Below are 23,098 nucleotides of genomic sequence, written 5' to 3' on the forward strand. Positions count from 1 at the left end.
CCTATAAATACTGAAAGGGTGGGTGTCAGGAGGATGGGGCCAGTCTTTTTTCAGTGGTGCCCAGGGACAGGACACGAGGGAACGGGCACAAACTTGAACAAAGGAAGTTCCATCTAAACATGAGGAGGAACTTCTTTTCTGTGAGGGTGGCAGAGCCCTGGAAGAGGCTGCCCAGGGAGGTGGTGGAGTCTCCTTCTCTGGAGACATTCCAAACCCACCTGGACACGTTCCTGTGCAACCTGCTCTGGGTGGACCTGCTTTGGCAGGAAGTTCCACTGGATGACTTCCAGAGGTCCCTTCCAACCCCATATCAATCTGTGATTCTGTGAAATGGTGAAGATAGATAGAGATCTGAATTGGGCTCCTGGCACATCACGGCTGCAATTTTAGCAATGCTGTTTGTGTAGGGAAGTCATTTTGCCCACCAGGAGAGTAGCAACTTGGAAGGACACTGAGAAATCTTACCAGTTACAGTCAAAAATGTCAAGGAGATGAGGAGATTTATACCCCAGTTCATGCTAGATGTCAAAGCCATGGCCCGTCCTCTGATCCCACCAGGGAAAATTTCGCTCAGGACCAGCCAGGACACTGAAATAGAAGAAAAAAAGAAAAAAAAAAAAAAAGGAAAGATGTTTGAAAGGATGGCTTTCCTTGCTGTAAAGTTAGGTAGCCCATGAGTTCAGGTGAGGCCAGCTGAAAGAATAAGGTGATTTTTCAGGATATTTCAGGTTTGTGTGGGCCCAAGCCCCGGAGGAGCACCCCATGCTCTGCCAGCAGCGTGTGGAGCCAACAGCATCCCTCCGGGGCATCATCCCTGAGCAGGGAGACGTGGATGGCCTCGGGGAAAAGAGCTCTGACTCCACAGCTGTGTAGGAGACAACTCTAAATAACTCTCCAAGTGACGTAAGGCTAATGGAAGTGGGGCAGCAGACCAAAGAAATCTTCCAGCCTTGGAGCCGCGCTCTGTGCTTATGCCACCTGATAAATCAACAAAACGCAGAGGGTTTGCTGTTCCAGCTCCATACTAATGAGATTCCTGAGGTATAGAAGAAGAGGGAGGGCCTGATTTTTTGTCTCCCTCACCTCACCCTGCACCAGGGTGGTGTTGCTGGCCCACAAAAACAAATTTGGACATGAAGAGCTGCGTCAAGGTAGCCACCTTGATAGCAAGAGGAAAAAAACCCAAAAGACACCACATTCTGATGACAGGACCAGAGGAAATGGTCTGAAGCTGAGGCAAGGGAGATTCAGATTGGATATTAGGAAGAATTACTTTATTGAGAGAGTGGTCAGGCACTGGAACAGCCTGCCCAGGGAGGTGGTGGAGTCACCATCCCTGGAGGTATTTAAGAAACGTGTAGACATGGCTCTTCAGGGCATGGTCTAGGGCCCAAGATTATTGGTTTGTGGTGGGGTGTTGTGTGTGGGGTTGTGGATGTGAGGTTTAGTTGGTGGGTGGTGTTTTTGGGTTTCTTGTGTTTTGTTGTGGTTTTTTTTGGGGTTTGGTTTGGGTTTTTTGGGGGTTTGGTTTTTTTTTTGTTTTTTTTTTTATTGTGGTTGGACTCGATGATCTCGGAGGTCCCTTCCAACCACTAAGATTCTGTGATTCTGTGATCCTGTGATTCCTGCATCATTCCTGGTGACTATAACACCAAAAAACAAACAAAAAAAAAACCCTCCACCCTCCTTTTGTTCATAAGCAAGATGTGTTAGCGGGAGGTGGCTGCATGGAGAGGTTGTGGGTTATCAAACCACCAGCACAAGAGCAGAGAGATACACGTGGATGAGCTGTGTCTGCAGCCCTTTGGACATGGCCATTATAAATTCCTTCTCTGTGAAGGTGCTTCTGCAAAATGACGGATGGTTGCACTGGGTGGTCCTAAAGATATGCCTTAAAAATAGACTCCAGTACGTGCCAGTGTGTGTCACCCTGCAATGTCCCTGTGGATGCTCATCATTCCTGGTGACTATAACACCAAAAAACAAACAAAAAAAAAACCCTCCACCCTCCTTTTGTTCATAAGCAAGATGCGTTAGCGAGAGGTGGCTGCATGGAGAGGTTGTGGGTTATCAAACCACCAGCACAAGAGCAGAGAGATACACGTGGATGAGCTGTGTCTGCAGCCCTTTGGACATGGCCACTATAAATTCCTCCTCTGTGATGGTGCTTCTGCAAAATGACGGATGGTTGCACTGGGTGGTACTAAAGATATGCCTTAAAAATAGACTCCAGTACGTGCCAGTGTGTGTCACCCTGCAATGTCCCTGTGGATGCTTGTAGGGTCCCTGTGGGACAGTGCTGGTAAAGGTAGAAAATAAAAGAAAGTGCTATGGAAGGAGACTGGAAAGGACCAATTGAAAGGGGGAAAAAAACCCCAACAACCAAGATTGGGTCAATAGAGCAGATTCGAGCAAACTCTGAAGTTTCTTTGCACCACAAATTTGAATTCAATAATATTCTCTGGAGCTGGCCCTGTTTTGGGGTTTTTTTCTTGTTTGTTTTTTTTTTTCTTTGTTTTTTTAAGGAAAAATGTAAAGAGCTTCACTCTCACAGTGGGAGAGACTTGGCAGAGGGGTGATTTTATTCCAATGACTCAAGACTGCTCTGCATAAGGAGGTCAGGTGCCACAGTCAGGTGGCACCCAGCCGTACCATGGCCATACCACGGCCACGGTGTCCAGCAGCAGCTGGAGAGAGGCTTTATGGGTTTTTTTGGCTCCAATCACAGCAAAATTTCACACAGTCCCCGCTGACAAGACAAATGTTGCCCTAAAGAAATGCCCTGGGCACGTTCTGGGGGGTTTCTAGATACCAGGTGGGGAGCAAAGAAGAAGAGAAGTGGCTTCTTGAGTGTGTGTCTTCTCGTGACTGTGTTTCGCCCCACTTTGGCACCAGGGCTGTTGACATACGTATCGTTAGACACAGCCAAGACAACCTGTCACGACAGGGGGTGGTGGCCAAAATGCAAAGCAGCAAGGAAGAGAGATGCAAAGGAGCCCTTCTCAGCAGCGTGTGCCTAGCTTGGCTGGAAAAGTGATTATACACCAAGACAGGCAAAGGAGATATTCATGATCACGTTAGGCAGGATTAAAATACAGTTTGAAAGAATTCAAGCCCGCTTTCTGCTGGGCACAAACCAACCCTCAGGGGTAAACTTTTTCTGTGGGTACTTTGGTCTGTTTGCTTCTTCAAGAATCTTCTTGTGGTCAATCAAACCTGCAGTGGCTGCTGAGAGGAGGATCCAGCCCTGAGCTGGAGGAGCTTCAAGGGATGGGCATCAAGGGATGGCCCGTGCCACAGTTGAAACGCCTGGCACTGTGACAGCTCTGATGCCATGTATTTTTCCAAGGACAGACTGGTCCTTTCAGGCTAACCACAATCTGTCTGGAGGTGTGAAACATATTGTTTTCCTGTTAAGAAACCAAAATACTTGAACCATGGTTCAGGTGGGAAGGAACCTTAAGGATCATCCAGTTTCAACCCCCCTGCCCTGGGCAGGGACACCTCCCACCAGAGCAGGTTGCTCCAAGCCCCATCCAGCCTGGCCTTGAACCCCTCCAGGGATGGGGCAGCCACAGCTTCTCTGGGCAACCTCTTCCAGGGTCTCACCACCCTCATAGTAAAAAATTTCTTCCCGATATCTAATCTGAATCTTTTTTCTTTGATTGAGTGGCCGTTTTGTTTGAGTCAACATGATCATCCTAATGAGCTTTATATTTGGGCCATAAGCAAAGAGAATGTCTCAAACCCTGGCGTGAGTTCTTCCTTACCTCCTTACTTTACAGCTACGCAGTAAATAAAAGAAATACTTTAAAAAATTATCAGACTTACATCAGAGATGCAGAAACATCTGAGAACATCTGAGAAATACTGTGAGCTTCAGGGCACTCAACATTCAAGCGAGGTACAGGAATGAAAAATGTCCTTTTTTTGACCTTGTTCCTGCCAGGAGGCAGAAGTAAATTGGAAGCTGCTCAGCAGCTCTTATTAATGAAATATTAGATTCCCTTGGTTTTCACTTGCTGCTTAGCATTTTTTTTCCTTTCCTATACCTGTTTTGTGGGAGATCAAGTTCTTTATGGTGAGATATAGAAAGCCGCCGTTGCAATAGTTGAAGGAATTCAAGTTTCTGAGGTATAAACTCTGGAAAGAGATTAAGTGGATTTACAGCTTAGGAGGGAAGCAGGCAGAAGTATGTAAGACTTTGAAAGGGAGGACTGGGTTCTTAGCGACACGAGGTCCAAGGGGAGATAAGGAAGGGATTATCCCACAGTAATGCAGGCATCGAAGAGCGTGTCACCAATGATCAGCGTTGGGGAAAGATGCAAGAAAGCCACTGTGAAGCTGCCATGAGAGGAAGGACATCAAAGAATGTGGCCAGTGACTGGCTTTGCCAAGACCAGAATTTCTCCCAGGCTTACAAAACCCTGCAGATTTTTCATTTACCTGGTTTCTGGCTCTGCTGGGCATTGACACAAATAGCCAGATGGCCAACTACTACTCACAAAAGGCCATCTTCAGGGCTGGTTTGCCTTGGTTTCAAAGGGCACGTTGCAGGGGAGGGCATAAGGCTTCAGGGTGTGCATGGTGAGGAGGTGGGTACCCATGAGGACACACAGGATTTGGGGCAGAGCTGTGATTTGGGGCCGGTGGGACCTGTTTCTGTAACACACCACCACTGTCCCTGCAAAGGCTTTCACAGCAACTCCAGTGAAGGAGGTTTGTGGGGCTGGCAAAAGCCAGGGATGCTCAGACTGGAAAGAAGAGAGTCTGAGAAGGAGTTTGTCCTTTTCCAAAGCAGGTAAAAGAGATCTGACGCAAGAAAAGTGGTTTGAAACTCTGCCCCAGGGTTTTGTGCAAGAGGCCAAAGCAGACGATCGTGACCGACATTAAAAATCAATGACGCAGCTTAATGAGGGCCATTTGTCTCTCTGGCTCTGCCCCATAATATGAGAGTGAATTGGCTGCTCAAAATTAATAACTGGCAGCTGTGGAGCGAATGAGGGGCTGTATTGCTGTGGAGAGGGTGTAAGATGCCAGCAGGGTGCCCTCCTGCCAAGGGGCAAGTCAAAATCCCATGTGCACACATCAAAAGCTACGTGACTACTGGTTGCAAGACACCTAGAAACCACTGATAATCCAAAAGGAGCTAACGTGATGTGGCAAATCTTAGAATCATAGAATCATTCAGGTTGGAAAGGACCCTTGGGATCATCATGTCCAACCATCAACCCTACTCTACAAAGTTCTCCCCTACACCATATCCCCCAACACAACATCTAAACGACTCTTAAACACATTCAGGGTACACTACGTTTCTCTTTCTAATGGTTAATCCTTTAGGCTGACTCCTTGAAGTAATGTATGTTAGGGCAAGTGGGATTTAATCCTTCTTTTCTCTGAGGCTGTATCAAAGTACAAAAAAATTGTTGTCTGGTGGTTGTTGTATTTGCATCACTATCACATCACTAGGCAGGCTGAACACTTGCACTCCAGGGCAGGGGGCTGGAACTTACTGATCTTTAAGGTCCCTTCCATCTCTGAGGCTGTATCAAAGTACAAAAAAATTGTTGTCTGGTGGTTGTTGTATTTGCATCACTATCACATCACTAGGCAGGCTGAACACTTGCACTCCAGGGCAGGGGGCTGGAACTTACTGATCTTTAAGGTCCCTTCCAACCCGAACCATTCTATGATTCTGTGTGCTTTTTTAAGGAACCTTCACTGGTGCCTCCTCCAGTTTATGATAGAGCAGCAGGAACGTTTTGGGGGGAAGAGACTGTGAAACCAACACATTACCTCCTTCCCCTGTTTTCTGGGACTTCACCTCTGATATTCCTCAGCCATCCTTCCTCCCCTGAACTCACCACTGTGAACCCGTATTTTACCACTTTTTCATATTTTTTTTTTCTACTATTGGAATTTTCATCATCATGAACTTGAAAAAAATGTGATGCCTGGTATGAGTTCTCCTGTCACATGCAAGCTGTTCAATATATTCTTAAATCTGTTTTCAGTGATCTTCAATTGCCCTCCATTTTCAGCTTGAAAGAAGTCTCACAAACAAGAAGAACTTTCATATAGATAGTGATTCCTGTCTGAAGGATTACTGAGCAAGAAGTGACAGATGCATAAGGATCTAGGAATGGTAGAATTGTCTTAGTTAATGTGATTTGTGGTCCATCTTGCCCAATAACAGTATTCAGCAGCAAACATCAGTAGGATATGTCATCCTAGTGAAGTATTTGATACTGATATATCTCTCTCTACAACTCCCTGAAAGGAGGGTGTAGCCGGGGGAGCTCAGCCTCTTCTCCCAAGGAACAGGCGATGGGACAAGAGGAAATGGCCTCAAGTTGCACCAGGGGAGGTTCAGATTGGGTATTAGGAAAAATTTTTACACGGAAAGGGTTATTAAGCCTTGGAATGGGCTGCCCAGGGCAGTGGTTGAGGCACCATCCCTGGAGATATTTAAAAGATGGGTTGACATAGTGCTTAGTGACATGGTTTTTTGATGTTCTTTTTTATATCAGAGTTAGGTTGATGGTTGGACTCAATGATCTTAAAGGTCCCTTCCAACCTAAACAATTCTATGATTCTACGATCATAGCTTTACTGCAGGCAAGTATGTAATAGTCTGTACCTCTTTTCAGGTCCCTTAATAGAAGTTGATGTGAACTGACGTATGAGATGACAATTTTGTTTGCAACTGGATTTCACAGCCACTGCTCTCTCCCTCTCATCCTTTGTTATATAGACACTTACACTGTCACATCAAGACAGAACAACTTGCAGGGCAAGCAGAAAGAAAAAAAGAGAGAGAAAAAGAAAAAATGAAAACAAGCCTTCAGGGCTGAACGTGCTTATTATAATAAATCACATACTGTCATCCAAAAAAAAAAAGAGCCTTTTAATTAAAACCTGAAATGTGTATTCCTGTTTGTAGGTGTTTATTTGTTCAGAATATTGAATCCAGGATAATCCTTTGAGGCATTTGCAGAGGAATGACTGCAGAAGCCAGAGGCTCTAATTCACGAGGAAGTTGTGTGTGAATTAGTTCAGATTATCACATATTTCACTTCTAAAAAGTATGGAGAGGAGAAATTACCCAGCTGGGTGCGGTAAATGAACCTGTTTTTCCAGTATCCAACGGCCAACGTTGGTCCTTAAGAGGGTGCACAACAGAAAGGAGCTGTTGGGAAACAGCAGTTGGGGGCAATTTAAGCCTTTGCTGTTGCAAAACAGAGATTTGTGTGTGTACTTTAGAAAACTCCCAGTGGAGAGGATAAGCAACCTTTTACAACAGTGACTTATTCGGTGAGAGGCTTGCAACGATCAATTTTTTTTTTAGGTGCTTCACTGGCCACTGCTGGAGGGAGGCAGCAAGGAGGGAGGCTCTGGGGCCACCCACCACAAGGTGTCTATTAGTTCTCCTTCATTTGTAAGAATTTTATGACTTAGGGTTGATTTTCAAAGGCAAGGGAAGGTGGATCCCCTTTCCCTGGCTTTCCTCCCAGAGCTCAAAATCACTCAGAAATTCAGATACCACGGGGAGAAAGAGTCTTCTGACTTCATGCCTGCACTGACTTAGCATCAGGCCATCTTCTCTGCAATTTGGCTCCCAGTCTCCACCTTCCTCAGTGCCAGTAAATTGCGTGATTGCACATTTTTACCTTTCTGGCATAATTATTTTCTCATATTTTATAATATGAGATGATCTTTATGAATTAAGTAGAACTAACTGCCAGTGCCTAAAGGGGGCCTACAGGAGAGGTGGGGAGGGACTCTTGCTCAGGGAGGGGAGCCATAGGAGGGGAGGAAATAGTTTTAAACTGAAAGAGGGGAGATTTAGATTAGATATTGGGAAGAAATTCTTTGCTGTGAGGGTGGTGAGACCCTGGAAGAGGTTGCCCAGAGAAGCTGTGGCTGCCCCATCCCTGGAGGGGTTCAAGGCCAGGCTGGATGGGGCTTGGAGCAACCTGGTCTGGTGGGAGGTGTCCCTGCCCATGGCAGGGGGGTTGGAACTGGATGATCTTTAAGGTCCCTTCCAACCCAAACCATTCTATGATTCTATGAAAACACTGTCTTTATACTGGAAGTCCCACTGACAGTTCTAGTTTTTGCACAAAGCTGGCCCAAGATCAGCTTGCCCGTGAAAAATTCTTCCCAGCCCTCTCTCCCAAAGGAAAATGGATTTTATGAAGCTTGACATACGCCCTATAAACTTTTTCACAGATTTCAGTGTCACAATGATCTTCTCTCCCAGAACGTGGTCAAGGAAATGAATGTAAAAACTTTCATTGCCTTTGATAATGATTATCAAAGGCCACTATTATTTACTGAATGCTTAAAGGCAACACTTGATCCACAAAGTAAGAAGGGCAAATTTGGATAATGATAGGCAGCCTTGATTATCATGAAAGCTTGTACAAGATGTTATGCTGGACCCACTTAACTGTGCACCACTTTACAGAAGATAACGTCCCTGGGGAACAAAAGGAGATTGTTAGGCCCAATTATTAGTTAGAATCACAGCAATGTTCATTCTTTGGGGTTTTTTTGGATCTGAGGTGAAATTCTTCATTTTGGCCGGTGGCTACAAACTAAGCTGAGTCGAATTTTAAAACTACACCTCATTTCATGCACAGGAGCCATGCCTCTTAAGCAATGCCTTTGTGTTAACAGGTTTATTAACATAAAGTATATGTAATATATTCTATATAACATATAATATATAATCCAGAGGACCAAGATCAGAATACTGACTCAAACCACTGTTTAAGTGGAGCATAGAACACCAAAACACAGGTAGGCCCCTACCTTTCTTGGAGGGCCAAATTTTGTACTCAGCAACAGCAGATTGAGCCACTGTCATTGCAGAGACACAGCAATGTTGGCTGGGGCATCGTGTTCTCACTCCTTCTTTTCACAGAACCAAGGGCTCTGTCTTTCAGAAGGGAAAGCCCTTGGCCCGATCTGGCCAGACTTTCCCTCATTCACACACTTAAAAGTAAAGTGATGTACAAGGAACACAGACGTCAGTGAAAAGGACATCCCAGATTTCAGGTGTGCACCTCAGTGTATAGTTTAAGTTCAGTCTTGGGGTTTAACAAGGCTATTCTGCTCTTTGAAAAATGGGAGTACTAAAATAATTAAGGAGCTCCCACGGACATTGCCGTGTCTCATTACCGTGAAAGCATTTTTATTCCTTACTATAACCTTTTTTGCACCTAAAGAAGCCTCTTAGGATTGTAGTTTCTATCAAGTTAAATACGATTAACCTATTTGGCTGCTATTTTAGAGAACACCTCCTGCAATTTGAAATCCTGTTAACTCAGGACACAACAGTCCAAAGATATTTTAAACTTGCTGGCATTTCACTACCACCAATCCACCAGTGAAATCCTGTAACTCAGGGCCCAACAGTCCAAAGATATCTTAAATTTGCTGGCATTTCACTACCACCAATCCACCAGTGCAAAGGCAAAGTGATTCCTGGGTTAGCTGATGGGTTAACAAGGGGCTTCAGATAAACCTTCTCTGGGGCAAGGAAATAGGGAAAAGCTGGTGATTCACAATCCTTGCTTTATTTTTCATTTCGGCGTCCCTTGTCTTTCTGCTGCAGCTTGGTAGGACAGACACAGTGTGAAATAAAGGCCACACGAGGCACTATTTGAATATCACATGAATAATGAACCAGATAAATACTAGGAGTGTCATATCCAAACCACAAGGATGTGTGCATTAAAAGATGATTCAGTACAAATGAACAGTGCTAGGAATCTTATCACAAAATAAAGAATCCAAGATAATTTTTTAATTAACTAAAAGAAGACTTTCTGTACGGATCCTCGGTGGAACATGCACATTTCCAAGGTTTATTATCCTGGTTCAGATCCAACAAAGCATTTAAGCACTCGCTTATCTTTGATCACTTGATTTAATCCCCACTGCTTTCTCCTTTTCCAGAGTAAACCACAGAACAGCCTAAAATTGATGCTGCTCATTTCTGTGAAATTTAAGGCCAGGCCACAGCTGCTCTGCAAAATGTAGGAGCTCAAAAATAAAACACTGCAAACAAACGTCATGATACAAGGCAATGTTGAGCGTGAATGCCTGTTAACATCGGATTCATGCGCTCTATAAATTAATACAATAACCACATGTTTTGTAAAAGCCTGGAATATCGCTCTAATGTCAAAGATATTGATGTGAATTCTAGACACCCCCTATCTTTTGCCAGCATTTTCCAAGCAAGTGCAAGGCCATACAGCTTACAATATTTCAAAACACGGAAACAAACAGCTAAATCTGTGGAGGGTCAGAATTTCCACACTTCTCTTTTCCCACAAGATTTTCCAGTTTCTAGTAGAACATTTGGTGGCCAGGGTTAAGTCCAAGAGAATTTTGGGGGGAAAAGAAAGAGCAGTACCCTCTAATCTTGGTCATGAGGGTGGCAAGAGACACAACCTCTGTGATGGAGTCCCTGGGCTGTTCAGTGTCGTCAAAGTCAAGGGGACTAAATCTATCTCCAGTGTAATTCTCTGGGTTTTAGGGAAATGTTCCAATTTTGCATTTTGGTTTGCTCAATACAACAAAATACATGAAGAAAGACTGCCACAGATCACATAAGATCACAGAAGAAAGACAGTGATGGATTGAAAGATGGATTTATTTCCTTCCTCAACTCCATGGATTTCACTTTTCTTGTGAACCCTTGAGCTTTCTTCCATCCTCTTTCATCCTTCTTGCCTCATCCTTCTTCCATCTCCTCCACTGCACCCAACGTGGGCTTAAAACTGCATTTAAATAACTTCAACAATTCAAGTGGGTTTTTACACAGGAATGGAATGGGATGGGATAGGATAGGACAGGACAGGATAGTTGGAAGGAACCTACAACCATCACCTAGTCCAACTGCCAGTTTTCCAGTCTGGAAGGAACCTACAAACATCACCTAGTCCAACTGCCAGTTTTCCAGTCAGAAATAATGACTTCATGGACGAGGCTAGCAGATGGCAACAGAGGGCATAATATCCCAGTCTGAGAAGGCTTCCCATGGGTATTTAATTCCTCTATTTCACAGGTTTTAATCAGTACCAAAATACTGCCAGCCCTAACAGCACCCACTCACGGGAGCTGTGCTTTGATGGGACTGTAACAGCTACATGGAAAAGCAGGGTTTGCAGAAAATACCTAAATCTCTCCTCTAAGACCCTGTTAGGCACTTATTGTTGACCACAAATATGTTAATTTTTTTTTGTTAGATTTTATATCTACGTCAATGGGTATATGTGGTATTTTTTTGCTGACCACAAATATGTTAAATTTTTTTTTTTTAGATTTTATATTTACGTCAATGGGTATATGTGGTATTTTTTTGTGCCAAGCCCTGAAACCCAGAAGACATTTCTCCAGCTGCAGACATTGATCTGCCTCGGGTGGGTTGTGGCCACAGCTCTGCGTGTACCAAGCAGGCTCTGAGCGCTTGGGGTCAGGGCATCCCTGCAGCTCCAAAAAGTCCCTTGGAAGTGGAGCTGGTGAAGGCCTCCAAGAGAAGGGCTCTGAGAGTTTGGCCCTTGGCTTTGGAGAGCCTCAGAAAGCTGGCGGCTGCTCTAGGACATGAAGTAATAGAACATCTTCAGTCCCAGGTTGGCAGACACATAAATACCTTCACATTTTGTGCATCTAAATGTTTTGTTGATTTGCATCCACACTCTCAGCATGAACTTCCATGACGTCAGCAGAGCTGATGTGATTTGCACCAGCAGATTATCCCGAAGTTCATTGGCCAACTGCCTAGACGCCTTTGCAGTTCCACAGAAATGTGCTTAAAGGGACTGAGAGAGGAGGAAGAGCTCTTTTGTGCAAGGCACCAATGCCATGCGTGCAGTCCAAATGCATGCATTCAACATCCCCCTCTCAATAAAAGCATTCCCCACTCCACAGCAAAAAATCCCTGTGATGTGCATGGATCTCCTTGAACCCACAAGATGTGTAAAGAGGTACTGCCCAGGTCCTCTTTTGCTCACGTGCTTTTTGTTGGCTAGAACAAATTCAGGCTGGGAAAACTGATGCACTTTTGGGTCCAGACTGAGTTTGCACTACTTGCCTCTCAGCCGAGGGCTTGTTGCAGCCCCTCTGATTTTTGTTTGATGAAGGGAATTGCCTCCAGACCACACTTCGTCCCTGTATTAATGCATGTGGTGCTACTGTCTCTTTCATCTCCTCACTCAGGGGATATATAGAAAAATATGGAAGGAAGTTGTCCCTGTTTAGTCTTTGATCCTAAATGGTGCGGAAGAAGATGACGAAAGAAGATGATCAGGGCAGAGATGCAGATATTTGGTAACAGGTGCCATCTGACACCTCAATCTGAATTTTGTTTATTGGGTCCATGAGGAAAGCTGGGCTCTGGGCACCCACTCTGTTTCCGAAAGGCTGAAGCTGCCCTACAATTGTTAACCAAGAGCATACGCTCCATCCAACCCCAAGAGTCCCACATTTTGGAAAATAAATCTGATACTCCAAGAGTTTGGCTTTCCTGGTTCCTGCATCTCAACATGTTGTACAACCCAACAGTGATGGGTGAAGGAGGTGACACCTCTTTGTCAGAAAGGACGGCTCTTTTTCGCCCCTCAAGTGATATGAACAGAACATCTGGCAAATGAAATGCTCTGCAACTATTTCAGTTAACTCTGTCATTTAGCAAAAGGTCATGCGTGGTTGTGGCCCTGACTAGAATTTCTCTACGTGTCCTTTGTGTTAAATTAACTTCCAGGGTCACAGTGAGCTTTTAGCTTGGGTGACAAGTTGGTGACCTACCTCCCCACTGCACTTATTCCCCTGCACTCACTACTCCCTGTGCAAGGCATAGCAGCATTTCAGATTTCATTTCATCCCTGGAGGGGTTCAAGGCCAGGCTGGATGTGGCCTTGAGCAACCTGCTCTAGTGGGAGGTGTCCCTGCCGATGGCAGTGGGTGTGTAACTAGATGATCTTTGAGGTTCCTTCCAACCCAAACCATTCTATGATTCTATGATTTCTCCTGTCCCCCCTCCACATACGTCAAATTTGAGTGCTTCTTGCAAAAATGTGCTGAAAACAATGAAGATCCCCTCTCGGATCTTCACCCTTTGCGTGACAACCAGAGAGAGGTTTCTCTTGGGCTCTGCAGCCATCTTTCCCTGGTGGGAACGGTTGGTCCTCGTTTGACCTTTCTGATACTCAAACAAAGGTAACTCAAGACAAAGATGGGCATCAAGTAAGTCCCTTTAGCTCATAACTGCCTCCAAACGCCTCTGCAAACACCCCTGGGGGGACGGCATGTGCGGTTCTGCGACGTGATGCAACACTGATTTGTTGCACCTACAAACCGTCCTCGTAATGGTGTGAAATTGAGTGTGAACAAGCAGTCGAATGGCAGTTCATCAAACGTAATTAATCCGAAACAGAGCAGCAGAAATACTCCTTTTATCTTGCCTAAGGGTTGATGATATAAATACAGAGCGCCCCAGAATAAAAAAAAGTGACTAAGCAGATGCTTGCTAGTCTGTGGATTCTTTTATAATGCAAAAATGGCTTTTATCTCTCACTGTCTATTTTTGAGTGCTCATCACTGTGCTGCCTGGGTGCTTTGATAAATGGCGATAAATATATTGAGCATATGTTTAGTTCATTAAAAAAATCCATCTACTTCATCTAATTTGGAGACAAAAGATAACTCATGGAAAAATACGACATTTATAAATGTCTGCTATGCAAATCTGGACTGTAACTAGCTTTTTGACCACAATCCCAAAAAAGAAAGGGGAAAAAAAAGGACAAAGTAAAGACAATAGAGCTCAGATTGTGTGGTGAAGACAGGCTGAATGAGTTGGGGTTTTTCAGCCTGGAGAAGAGAAAGCTCCGGGGACTCTTCATCAGGGAGTGGAGCCATAGGACGAGGGACAACGGTTTTAAATTGAAAGAGGAAAGGTTTAGATAACATACTAGAAAGAAATTCCTTCCTGTGAGGGTGGTGAGACACTGGAAGAGGTTGCCCAGAGAAGCTGTGGCTGCTCCATCCCTGGAGGGGTTCAAGGCCAGGCTGGATGGGGCTTGGAGCAACCTGGTCTGGTGGGAGGTGTCCCTGCCCAGGGCAGGGGGTTGGGACTGGATGATCTTTAAGGTCCCTTCCAACTCGAACCATTCCATGATTCTATGATCTGTGCTGTGAAGAGTGTGCCCTTTTCCTAACAGTGCCTCATAGACCCTCCTTTATTGCCACAGAACGTAACACGTCACAGATTCAAAATAAAGTGGGTGAATTTGTTCCAGAAATAACCTTATGAGGTGGAGGGGAAAGAGCAAAACCCTCTCTGCTTTTTGTCCAAAAGAGGCTGATTTGGTCTGTAGGTTACAAACAGACACATCGCCAGCACTGCCTTCCCCTTGGCCAGCAGGATGGGCAGACGCCAATTTTTCAATTTTTGTATTGAAATTATAGTGGTATGGAGGTTATGGTGCTTCTGTCCTCAGGTGCCCAGGCACCCCCAGGGCCACAGCATCCACCGAGGGCAGCTTTGATGCCTCCCTCCTGCTTCAGAGCAGGCAACGGCTGACAGCCTGGTCCAGATCACAGACCAGATTTTGAGATAGATAACGTAAACATGTTAAAACTGTTTATTTTATATAAGCAGAAGGGCTCAGGGTTTTTTCTTTAAAAAAGGCACACTGAGGATAAGAAGGTTTGTCTTTAAAATGCAGTGAAGGATTTGGACTCCAAGCAGCAGATGTTGAAGGCTGCATATGAAACAAATCACAACCTTGTGTCCCAACCCCAACTATTAACCACAATAGATGCTTTGCAGCTTCCAACAATCTCTTGATTCTCTGACCCTTGCATTTTCTATACATTGTCAGTTTTAACTGAACATTGTATTTTTAAAGGCACAGAATTGTCTTGAAAGTACTTATCTTCATTTTGAAGTACCTGTATCTCCTGGACCTGGCCTTCACTTGCTACACAAATGCATCTGTGAGTTTAAGTTGCCTCCCCGTGCCCTTATCATACATTTCAACCTGCTGGGGCTGAGAGGGTGCCTGTTCTTTCCCACTTGCTGTTTGAGAACATTTGTGCTCTTAGCCAAGAAAGAGGTCAGAAAACAAGCACGGGCCTCAGAGAGTTCCCAGATTAGCCTGGCAAACACACCTCAGTTTCTGTAGCCCTCAAGGAAGTACACGTCGTTATCGCCAGCCTCACATCAGGCTCACAACTCAAATGGAACCAGGAACCCATTTACAGCCAGATATCAACAGGAAAGCAACTTTCAACAGGCAGCCAAGCCCAGACACGTGCCCCTGCCTTGACGGACATTAAATGGGGGTTTGAAACACCCAAGTAAAAGCTCAAGGTAACGTTTTCTCTTCAGGGCTTCACCCCTGGTTTTGAACCTATGTCATTGAAAGCAGAATCTGGCCCCGAGATGGTCTGTGAGGGAGGGAATAATGCTGCAACCACGCAGTCGAGCTCGCTGCCCTGGCAATGAATGCTTATCTCACGCCGCTCTCCCAGTGAGTAATGTTTAAAACAAATAAATACTGCAGGGGGGAGTTGCTGTTAGTGCAATTGTTGAGTCGTACTCTTGCGGCGAGCTCTTTATCATCCCAGTGCAGCGGGAGTACAGAGTGTTTGCAAGGCAGGTTGGAGCTGGGGCACAGAAAGCACATACAGCCTGTTAATGAATAACGGGCTCCGTGCGTAGGGGTTTTGGAGCGTGGCTGGAAGAATCAATCCCTTCAAAATGCAATAATAAGCAAGTGCTACTAAAACAAAACGAAACAAAATGGAGATATTTCCTTGCTGGTCCCTGGGAATGGCAGGTGTTCTCCTTTGGAGAGAGTGGAAACCGTGCAAGCGTGATGGCCGCTACGGCAGCACCTCGGTTGTGCAGAGATACACCTTTGGGCTCTTCCACTTTTACTATTCTGCACAGGCAGTGGTGATGATACCACAATTTGTTCCTGAACCATGACACCTTGAATGTCTTTCCTATATCTGAAAACTATTATATAGTCAGGGGAACTCAGGCATGTTGGCATTTCATGGGTTGGATGGTGTCACACCACACAGAGGTCTAGAGCTTATACAGCGGTACTCATAAGGGTGGGGAGGGCCAACGAAAACGGTACAGTGAGAAGGTTTGGAGAAGGAAGAGCAACGTGTAATAGTTTATGAAGCAGTGACTTCTTTGGTGAGTTTGGTTACAAACTTGGACATAAGAAGTTCCATCTAAACATGAGGAGGAACTTCTTGTCTGTGCGGGTGGCCGAGCCCTGGAACAGGCTGCCCAGGGAGATGGTGGAGTCTCCTCCTCTGGAGAACATTCAAAAGCTGCCTGGACACGTTCCTGTGCAGCTTGCTCTAGGTGGACCTGCTTTGGCAGGAAGGTTGGACTAGATGATCTCCAGAGGTCCCTTCCAACCCCATATCATTCTGTGATTCTGTGATTATCTTGGGTTTATGAGTTAGCAGCAGCAAATGCCTCCATCTTAAACTTTCCAACATAAGGACGCAGTAGACTAGGAAAAGGAAAGGTAGCCAGGGACCCCATAATTTTGCTGTACAAAGATCACAGCAGTTCTTAACTTCACTGAAGAGGAGCAGTTGATGTCACTGAATTGAGGGGACATTAGGCCATTGACCTTAATGGGCAGGATCTCTTCCTAAAAAGCTTACTCCAGTCCCACCAGGACGGTCTGGGAAAATACCAGCACATATTAGCAGAAAACACTGCTTTGCCCAACTTGGCAACTGCCTGATGCCAAGCTGGGCATGTCGTCCCGGCACTTAACCCATTTGTAAATAAATCATTGCAAAGAGTTAGAAAAAATGAAACACTTACTTGGTCCAAGACCTATGGAAAATGCAGCGACATAAACAAGCAGGCTGGCCAGCGAGAGCCATTTCAGGACTACAGGAACCTCCTCACTTTCCATGTGAGACCCTGTCGTGCTTTTACCTCCTGCCAGGGCAGTCCTGTTCAGTTCTCCTGTCCTGGCAACACCTGGGCTTCTCTGTGTGTCAAATGACAATCTTTCTGGTGAAGCCATGCTAGCAAAGAGGTCCTTGAGACTCCCATTGGTGACACCAGTGACATTTCCCGGTCTCTGGAGGAAGGAATCCTCTGGAGGTGGGCTTCTACAGACGTTGGTGAAGTTCACATGTATGTTACGGTTCACTAAGCCCATAGTGACCAACGATACTGCCATAACAGAAGAGCCAATACACAGAAAAGTTTTGCTTCCAACTTGATCCACAAAAACTGTGGCTGGGACTGTGCTGACCACTTTAACCACTCCCACTCCAGTAGAAGCCAAGCTGGCAGCTTCGTTGCTCTGGAACCCAACTGACTTCAAAACAGTCGATGCGTAAAATAAAATGTTGGGTTGCCCAGTTGTTTGCACAAAAAAGACCAGAGTGAGGCCTACCAACATTCGGGCCCTCATGTTGTTTTTTGAACGGAACAGGTCCAAGAAACTATACTGATGTTCATCTTTCAGGGAAGACTTGATGACAGTAAGTTCTTTAGTAGCATCTGATGTTTCCCGTAGCCTCTCCAGTACTTTCCTTGCAGCTTCGTCGTTATTTTTCATGACGAGAAACCGAGGGCTTGGAGGAAGGAAATACATGGCAATAGCCTGCAAAGCACCTAAAGGAATCACAAGGCCAAACATGTACTTCCAGCCATGAGACACGCTGGCAAACGCATAATTTGAAATGTAGGCAAAGAGAATGCCTATCACAATCATGAGTTCATTTAACGATACGAGGAGGCCTCTTCTGTGCTGCGGGGCGATCTCAGCAATATACACACAGGTTGCAATTGATGATAACGATATAGAAATGCCTATGGCAATCCGTCCCACAATAAGTATCCCATACGATTCGTAGGGCAGTAAAATCAGACTCCCCAACACGAGCAAAGAAGATGCAATTATGATAGCAAGTCTCCTTCCAAATCGGTCTATCAGGAATCCACCAGTAAGGGATGCAAATAAGGCCCCAAAAAGCAGGGAACTTACAACGATTTCCTGCTCTTTGCAGGACAGTGCTAACATGCTGCTCATCTGAAGAAGAGCTCCAGAGATAAGGCCCAACTCATAACCCATCTGAAGTCCACTTACAGCAGCAACGGCAGAAGATAGGAAAGTAAATGTTCCACAGCCTGAAATAAGAGAAAAAAATCACACAAACTTGAAAGTGTGGCTTCTGCAACATTCTGACAACTAATAATAACTTTGTTTAATAAACCGGTGCAAAAAAATCTTTTTATAACTTTTAGGCAAAGCAGTCAGGTGCATACAAACCCAGCAGCAGTGGTGACATGGAAGGCTATTTTTGAAATAAAAAAAAATAAAAAAATTCATATGAAGCCCTTTTTAATTTTAGTGCTTTTGGGTTCCTTGTCTTCCTGATCAGAAGTCAATAAAGTTTTGATCAGTCCCTAAATAATCAAACCTTCTGCCTCAGAATATCATTGCAAAAGGCAACACTGCCAATAGAACCTTCTGGTAAGAAAGCAATTTTTGCCTTGAGATGTTTTTCCTGTTTTTCCTGTATTGAACTGAGGAAGTCTTGTCCACACAACCAGTGTACCATGGGCAAGAAAAGCAGTAATTTCCCAGCCAAAATGCTTCAACCTCTACTTGAAAACAAGCAAAGTTTTCCCTCACCGCTCAGTAATTCCTTTGCTTCACCTGAGAATGCCATGAAGGCTGCTGGTGCCAGTGGTTTTATTTTGCCAAATAAAAACTTACCCACTGAGCTCCAGGCTGATCCAGATTGCTGAGATATACTAGAGAAACCGGTCTTTGAGGCACAAATTCGTGAACTTTTTGGGTTTTGCTCATCACTCATCTCAGATTCTTTGGAACATCAGGATCAAATATTTTGCATAGTTCATGACAGCCACAATGTCAGGAATAAAAAACAGATGGTGAAAACGTAAACCAAATTATATGCCTTTGAACGTCCACCCTAAAACAAATTCATCTTATACATCTGTGATTCATTGTTTATTGTTACAAGATGGATTTAGCTGATTGTATTCTACTAACTGTGAAGCCTTTTGCACCCTAAACCTTGAGGAATATACCAGTTTGTTATTGTTGGTCTTGTTCTTTCTCCCAGTGTGATTTTTCTCTCATCATGATGTTGGCTGCGACACAACTAGGAAAAGAGTAAATTGACTTCTGATTTTCCGGTTAGTTGGAGAGATAGGACGTGTCTGAGGAGAGGTAGCTTTTGCGGCATAACAGAGTCCATATTTCATTTAATTCTCCTGGAACAAGCACTTTCCAGCTTGGCTGGAAAGTGGTATATGGTCTAATTGAAAATGATACATAGACTTTGTTTATTTTTAGCTTATTTTTCTAAGGCATTAAGGCTCTTTGATCACGCTGACGGCCTGGAGTTCCGTGCCAGTAACATTTGAGCACGTTGGCGAGGATCAGTCCCGTTTGACAGAGGATATTACATTTCTAAAGCAAATTGTGAAAAGAGAGGAGGAGGGCAGCCCTAGCAGGACTCCTGCACTACTAAAGAGTGCCGGAGCACAGGCCCGGACCTTGGCACGTGGCCCCATATCTGACCCCATTGCTGGCATGTTCCTTGGCATGGTTGTGTCCCGTACCATCTTGGGCTCTCCTAACAATTCCTGGCATGAGCCCACCATCGTGCCCTCCAGCCACTCCATGGGAGGTTGGTTATCTTGTAGTATAGCGAAGTATATATATTCACATACATATATATATATATATATATATGTAATACATAGACTCATAGAATGGTTCAGGTTGGAAGGGACCTTAAAGACCATCGAGCTCCTGAGAGGAGGCTGAGGGGAGACCTTATTGCTGCCTACAACTCTCTACAACTCCTTGAAAGGAGGTTGTAGAGAACTAGGGATTGGTCTCTTCTTCCAAGGAACAGGCGATGGGCTGTGGATCAGTCTCTTCTTCCAAGGAACAGGAGATGGGACAAGAGGAAATGGCCTCAGGTTGCACCAGGGGAGGTTCAGATTGGATATTAGGAAAAATTTTTACATGGAAAGGGTTAATAAGTATTGGAATGGGCTGCCCAGGGAAGTGGTTGAGGCATCATCCCTGGAGGTATTTAAAAGCCGGGTTGACATAGCAAAATGCTCCAGTGATGGAGCAATCTTTTTCTTTTATTTTTTTTTTTATATTGTTGTTGTCCGTGTCTCTATTATGTCTAAAGCTTTTTCTTCCTTTATGTCTGTGGTATCCAAAATCCCTGTGCTTATTTTGAACAGAAGTTAATGCATGGGTGAGGCCAAGTCCTGCTGTATTTCTTTCACCCGCTGAAGACTCCAGTTAAACTGCTTTGTGCTCCATCCTCCAACGCATACATGCAACATTCATTTCATCATTACATAAACCTAATTTGTCCCTCCTCTTTATACTTTTGACTTGACTGCTTGCTGTATATTACTAGATGCGGAAAATATACCCTTCCAAGGAAACCTGGTTGGAAATCAGGGCTGGTAACAACGCAGTGTTATGCTCAATGAATGACCTTGGGTTTCAGAAGCTACACTGCTAATTTGAGCACAGTGCTCTGCCCAAACTACGGGTCAGTGCTGATATTTGAGATTTCTTGGTCACCTTTGTATTTTACATCATTTAGCCATGTAGGTTTAACCTAAGATTTTGCTTTAATTTGTATGTTATGAGGTGAAAAGAGACCATCGTAGTCATCCAGTCTGGCACTCATGAACAACACAACTTAAACTTTTAGACACATATAAATGACTTTTTCCTTTTTTTTTTTTTTTTGTGAACTAAGACGTTTAAAATATTGAGCTTTGATTTAAAAATTGCTAGTGGTTGAAAGCCAATGATGTTAATTCATAAGATGTCCCAGTGGTTAATTGCTTTCACTGTAAACTATCTGTAAATTATTTCTGAATTAATTTCTGCAACTTCAGCTTCCAATCATCAGGTCCCATTCTCCACTTGCCTGCACTCAGCCACGTTCATTAAGTACCAAATTATACCCTGTCATCGAGTCATCCCAGAGACCTTTCCTGGATAAGCTGCTTAGCTCATGAGGCTTTACAAGTTTACCAGTCCCTTAAATATTCAAAGCCCTGTTCTCTGAACTGTGTCCAGATTATCAACTTCTTCAATAAACTGTGAGGCGGACCTAGTGCTCCTGCAGTGGTTGCAAGATGCCAGGTAGAAACTTGATATAATTGTCCTGCTCCTGGTGGTTCTCCCTCTGCTTGTCTAAGGATTGTCACAGGAGCTCATCTCCTGCTGGTTACCCTCCGGGACAACCAATTTCTTTTTTTGACTGGGTTCTCTCCAAGGCACTGCCTTTCCTTGAAACGTGACCTGCCTTCTTGCATCCTAGCTAGGAATGCAACTCATTTTACCTTTGCCTGGATTAAAGCCCATAGGATGCCTTCAACTCACCTAACTGTGAGAGATCTACGGCATCTCTAGTTTTTATTCTGTGACCACTTGTGAAAAATAGGCACTTTTGGATGTCTGAAGCAGGTCAGATGCCTATTTCTCTCCACTGCCTATAAAGGGAATCCGTGTGGCTTGCTCAGATGCAGATGTCTAAAGTCAGCAGAGAGGAACCCCAGGCAGAACTTCCACTTGCAGTCAGCAGGCCAGGCCACCCGAATTGCATCCAGCCAGTGACACACACCATGTACTAATCACCCCTCACCTTTATCACCCACAAACAATCTGTTATTATCTTCTTCCAGGCAATTGAGAAAAAAATGTTGAGCAACAGAGGGACCACAACTGAGTTGAAAGCTCTCCAGCAGAAGCCCAGCAGCGTGGGCAGTGTCTCCTATGGGGACTTTGAGGTCTGTGTCCTGCAGAGTTTTTAATTCCTTGAACGTGTGACTGTCAGCTTGACCAATGTCTTCATGTTTCTCTGGTTTGTTTTTACTGGGCCAGCTGGTATCCTTGTGCATATAGACACACACCCACAGGCGTATGGAAATAGTGGGGGGCTGTACCTAAAGCAGACCCCGAATGAAAAGCAGATTCTGGGGTGATGCAGTGGGAGACACGCCATCCTTCTGCGTTGGCAGCAGCAAGCTCAGCAGTCAGCTTGGTGTCTCCTGTCCCTCACGGGCCTTATTCTGCTGAGAAACATCCTTATGTCACCATGAGGTTTTGTTGTAACTGGTGTACCTCAGATTTGCCTGCTCAGAGCTGCCCGCTGAGTTAAACCCCAAAATCTCTGCTCGGTTTTCCTTCATGTTCTTCCTCCAGACAAAATTCCCTCTGACTTCAGCATATGTTTCACTTTAACATTTCCAGATAAAGCAGTAGTTGTACTCACAATCCTTTTAAGTGTCACTTTTAATGATGTTGCTGGCAGTTCTTAGGCATTCCTTTTTTTTTTTCTTTAAAAAAAAAAAAAAGAAGCTTCTTAAAATGTATATTCCTCTTATTTTTATGAGTTGCCTGCAAAATACATGGCAGTGTGCAGCCCAGGGGAATAAAGTATTTTAATGATGGCTTCCAGAAAGATTTCTCCTTCTGCCTGCAACAAAGACCATGGCTAAGGAGCGTGTGGCTGGTATGTGACAAGTGATTGGAAAATCTATTCCTCTGGTTTCCTCGTGTAAACAAAACGGTTTCGCACAACTGTTACTCAGGTCAAAAGCAGCACCACTTGGCAAACAAACTTATATTTAAGAACATTCGCTGGAACTGTTTATGCCTGGTTCCTGAAAAGGAGACCGAGCGCGGTTGTAGTATAGCACAGTGTGCTGCTGATGAGGCTGGATGGGGCCAAGGAGTAAGGGTGTGCCCCTTTAACTTCTTTTTCAAGCACACATTTGGGAAAAATACAGCCCTTCCAATGGCAAAACATTTGCTCTGTGCATGTATTTTATTGGCATTAGGGATAAACGATCTGTGCCAGGGAGGATCTGCAAGCGGTCCAAGCTGGGAAACACCACTCTTCCCCAGTTCCACGTGCAGCAGAGCTCTGGGAAAGGTGCCTGGGAGTCCTTTCCAGCTCACCTTTGGCATCCCCGCCCTCCACGTTAGTCCAGACA

The 23,098-nt window shown here is 44.6% G+C and overlaps 1 protein-coding gene across 3 annotated transcripts in view; it reads right to left on the bottom strand.

The window, feature by feature from the left end:
• SLC2A12 (solute carrier family 2 (facilitated glucose transporter), member 12) overlaps window positions 1-23,098 on the bottom strand; it is a 49,021-nt gene that overhangs the window by 22,391 nt on the left and 3,532 nt on the right. For 2 of the 3 annotated variants that reach the window (XM_014943619.1, XM_014943620.1), the window contains exon 2: window positions 16,886-18,208. In XM_014943619.1, the coding sequence (XP_014799105.1) occupies window positions 16,886-18,208 (1,323 nt within the window). Of the gene's footprint in view, window positions 1-465; window positions 589-16,885; window positions 18,209-23,098 lie in introns of all 3 variants that reach the window. The other variant, XM_014943616.1, reaches the window with a different exon arrangement.

The sequence above is a fragment of the Calidris pugnax genome, unplaced genomic scaffold (genome assembly GCF_001431845.1).
Source record: "Calidris pugnax isolate Ruff unplaced genomic scaffold, ASM143184v1 scaffold119, whole genome shotgun sequence".
In the NCBI taxonomy this organism is placed as follows: Eukaryota; Metazoa; Chordata; class Aves; order Charadriiformes; family Scolopacidae; genus Calidris; species Calidris pugnax.